At 41.7% G+C, this 2610-nt stretch overlaps 1 protein-coding gene across 1 annotated transcript in view; it reads right to left on the bottom strand.

Moving 5' to 3' along the window:
* The window catches only part of slc24a3 (solute carrier family 24 (sodium/potassium/calcium exchanger), member 3), a gene marked incomplete at its 3' end in the record, with an annotated part of 81008 nt that extends 80024 nt beyond the window's left edge, over positions 1 to 984 (bottom strand). Inside the window, exons 1-2 of the mRNA XM_015397370.1 lie at positions 859 to 984; positions 539 to 748 (exon numbers count right to left, since the gene is read on the bottom strand). Coding sequence (XP_015252856.1) covers positions 539 to 725 — 187 coding nt within the window. The remainder of the gene's footprint in view (positions 1 to 538; positions 749 to 858) is intronic.
* Between the last annotated feature and the right edge of the window lie 1626 nt (positions 985 to 2610).

Here is a 2610-nt window from a genome sequence, read left to right as displayed (position 1 = left end):
TATATATATATATATATATATATATATAACTTTATTTAATACATGATTGAAATCAAATATATAATCTCTTTTAAAACATTAATTGATAATAGATTAATCGCTGCCACAGAAACTGAAAAAATGTATCAATAAAAAATGGAATATGTTTATTTTACTATGAATCAATACAGATTGAAGTAATTATGTTGAATTATTAGGGAATCGCCAGTCTGTTGCGTTATTTTTGGGGGTCTGATATATGAACCTCTGCACTTTCATGTAATATTTCATTTTCGCTCTTTCTGAGCTGTAATTAAAATAAAAGCAATGGGAGTTGAATGTAAACTTTACAACTATAGAATTGTTTTCCAAGTTTTTTTACATAAAATTTCACCACCTCTGCTTTAAATTTCCATTTTTATATGATTAATTTAATCGTATAACTGATGACAAGCTGTGTCTCATGATTTTTTCTTCTCGTTCATTCAGAAAGAAACAGACATTGTGGTTTAAAGTAGAGGAAAATGATTCTTATTTAGATTCAATCCTCAACTCTCACCTGGATCATCCTTTAAGTATGAGAAGCCCTTCGCAGCGAGCAGGAATCCTCCGAACAAACAGATCTGGATGAAAAGCAGCTCCTTTCGCCGTTTCCGCCTCGCTTTCACCCTCCGCTGGCGCATCGTGGCTCCATCCCGGTGTCGGATACCCAGCGGCGGCATCTCCTGTCCGGCTGCCTCATCCATAGGGATTCCCCTTCTTCCTGCCTCTAGGATGAACCACAAGCTGCTGTAATTCCAGGGAAACGGAGCACCCCCCCCCCCCCCTTAAAGTGAAGGGGGGTGGTTAGAAAAAAAAATAAAAGTTGAGGAATGATACCGGGGAGGTTCTTTAATGCAGAACGGACCGTAACGAACGGGGAGCCATTATCTCAGAGAGGCGGACTGAGTCCGAATTTCCTGTTAAAATCCTCTTTCCGAGGCGGTGAAGCTGCGGGAAGCTGCGGGAGCGCTCCATGGACGCGCGTGTGCCGATGCGCACCAGAAGAGGACAGGAGCGCGCGCACTCAGTCACACAATAATCTGGATGTACTGCCCTGCTGGCAAAATATGAGCAGTTAAGATAACAGGCCTGCTGCTGTCTGTTGCTTTCAACCTCCTGTACCCTTTATGTGCTTCATGTTGCTTTTTTGTTTTGTTTGTTTTTTGTTTGTTTGTTTTTTCATTCCCAGGATCTGGAAACACTGGGGCCCAACCCAGAAATACGGTCCCTGACAGAACCGCCGAAAGCATCAAAGCAAGAAGCACTGGAGGAATGTTCAGATCTTAGGTGGGAATATATGTAGATTAATTTATTTTTCTAGTCTAGAGATATTATCTGAGGCTAAAACAGTTCAGTTCAGTTTATATAGCGCCAATTCACAACACATGTCATCTCAAGGCAGTTTTCTATTGAAGGAAAATCAGTTGATTAAGTTGGGACAATGCTACTAGGTTCCCGCCGGTTACCTGACTGGCCAGGTCCAGGCGGTTACCTAGCGCTGCCTTGGTCTCTGTGGAAAGACAGGAGCCACATTTGGGAAGAGAGAGGGAAATAAAACATATTTTACACTTTATCCTTGACGAGATACAGTTTGAGAAATCAAAAAACTCTGCACAAAAATAGGCACATGTAAACACAAGACAGACATTTCAGCAGAGGGGTTACATCAGAGGCGTAGTCACATGAAGTCCATCTGACATATTGAGACATTAGTTGTGTGTTTATGATGAGTGTGTTCAATTTGTCCATGAACGCTGACCACAGGCAATGTCCTTGATAAGATGGAAGTTTATCAACAGAAGAGGGCACATCCAGCCAGCCACAGTCAGAGAAACAGGACTACACTGGAAAAAACAGGCCAATATCCTACATCTATGAACTAAGGTGTTGATGGCAGCAGCACAGCTGATATTTCTCTCCAGGATGGCGTCACAGCCAAACAGGAACAGACGAGGCAAAGCTACTATGAGAAAAAGCAGAACAATAGAGATTGAACTAACAGATTCAGCAGAGTGGAAGAATAGAGATGGAATGAAAGAAAATGATGAAATGGGGATACCTATGTCCTCCAGAAGTCTAATCCGATAGCAGCATAACTATAGAGATAGCTCAGGATAACCTGAGTCACTCTAACTATAAGCTTTGTCAAAAAGGAAAGTTTTAAGCCTGCCCTTAAAAGTAGACAGGGTGTCTGCCTCATGGACTAAAACTGGTAACTGGTTCCACAGGAGAGGAGCCTGATAACTAAAAGATCTGCCTCCCATTCTACTTTTAGAAATTCTAGGAACAACTAGTAAACCTGCAGATTGAGAGTGAGGTGCTCTGTTAGGAACAATCATATCTCTGATATAAGATGGAGCTTGGTCATTTAAGGCTTTATATGTGAGAAGGAGGATTTTGTCATGATTGGTTTAAGCGATCTGACCCACATGCAGAGAACCACTCAGAGACCAAGGGAAAAAGTTTAACAGGTTTATTAAATGTAGATGAATAACAGGACCTGGAACTCAGTGGACTGGTGAACCGGAACAGGAAAGTGTGAAGGGGAGATCACAGTGATCAGTTCAGGGACCGTAGGAAATTTGACTG

Source organism: Cyprinodon variegatus, unplaced genomic scaffold (genome assembly GCF_000732505.1).
Source record: "Cyprinodon variegatus isolate N-32 unplaced genomic scaffold, C_variegatus-1.0 Scaffold858, whole genome shotgun sequence".
NCBI classification, from domain to species: Eukaryota; Metazoa; Chordata; class Actinopteri; order Cyprinodontiformes; family Cyprinodontidae; genus Cyprinodon; species Cyprinodon variegatus.
The sequence above is the reverse complement of the archived record's forward strand: the minus strand, read 5'-3'. Positions and strand labels throughout refer to the sequence as shown.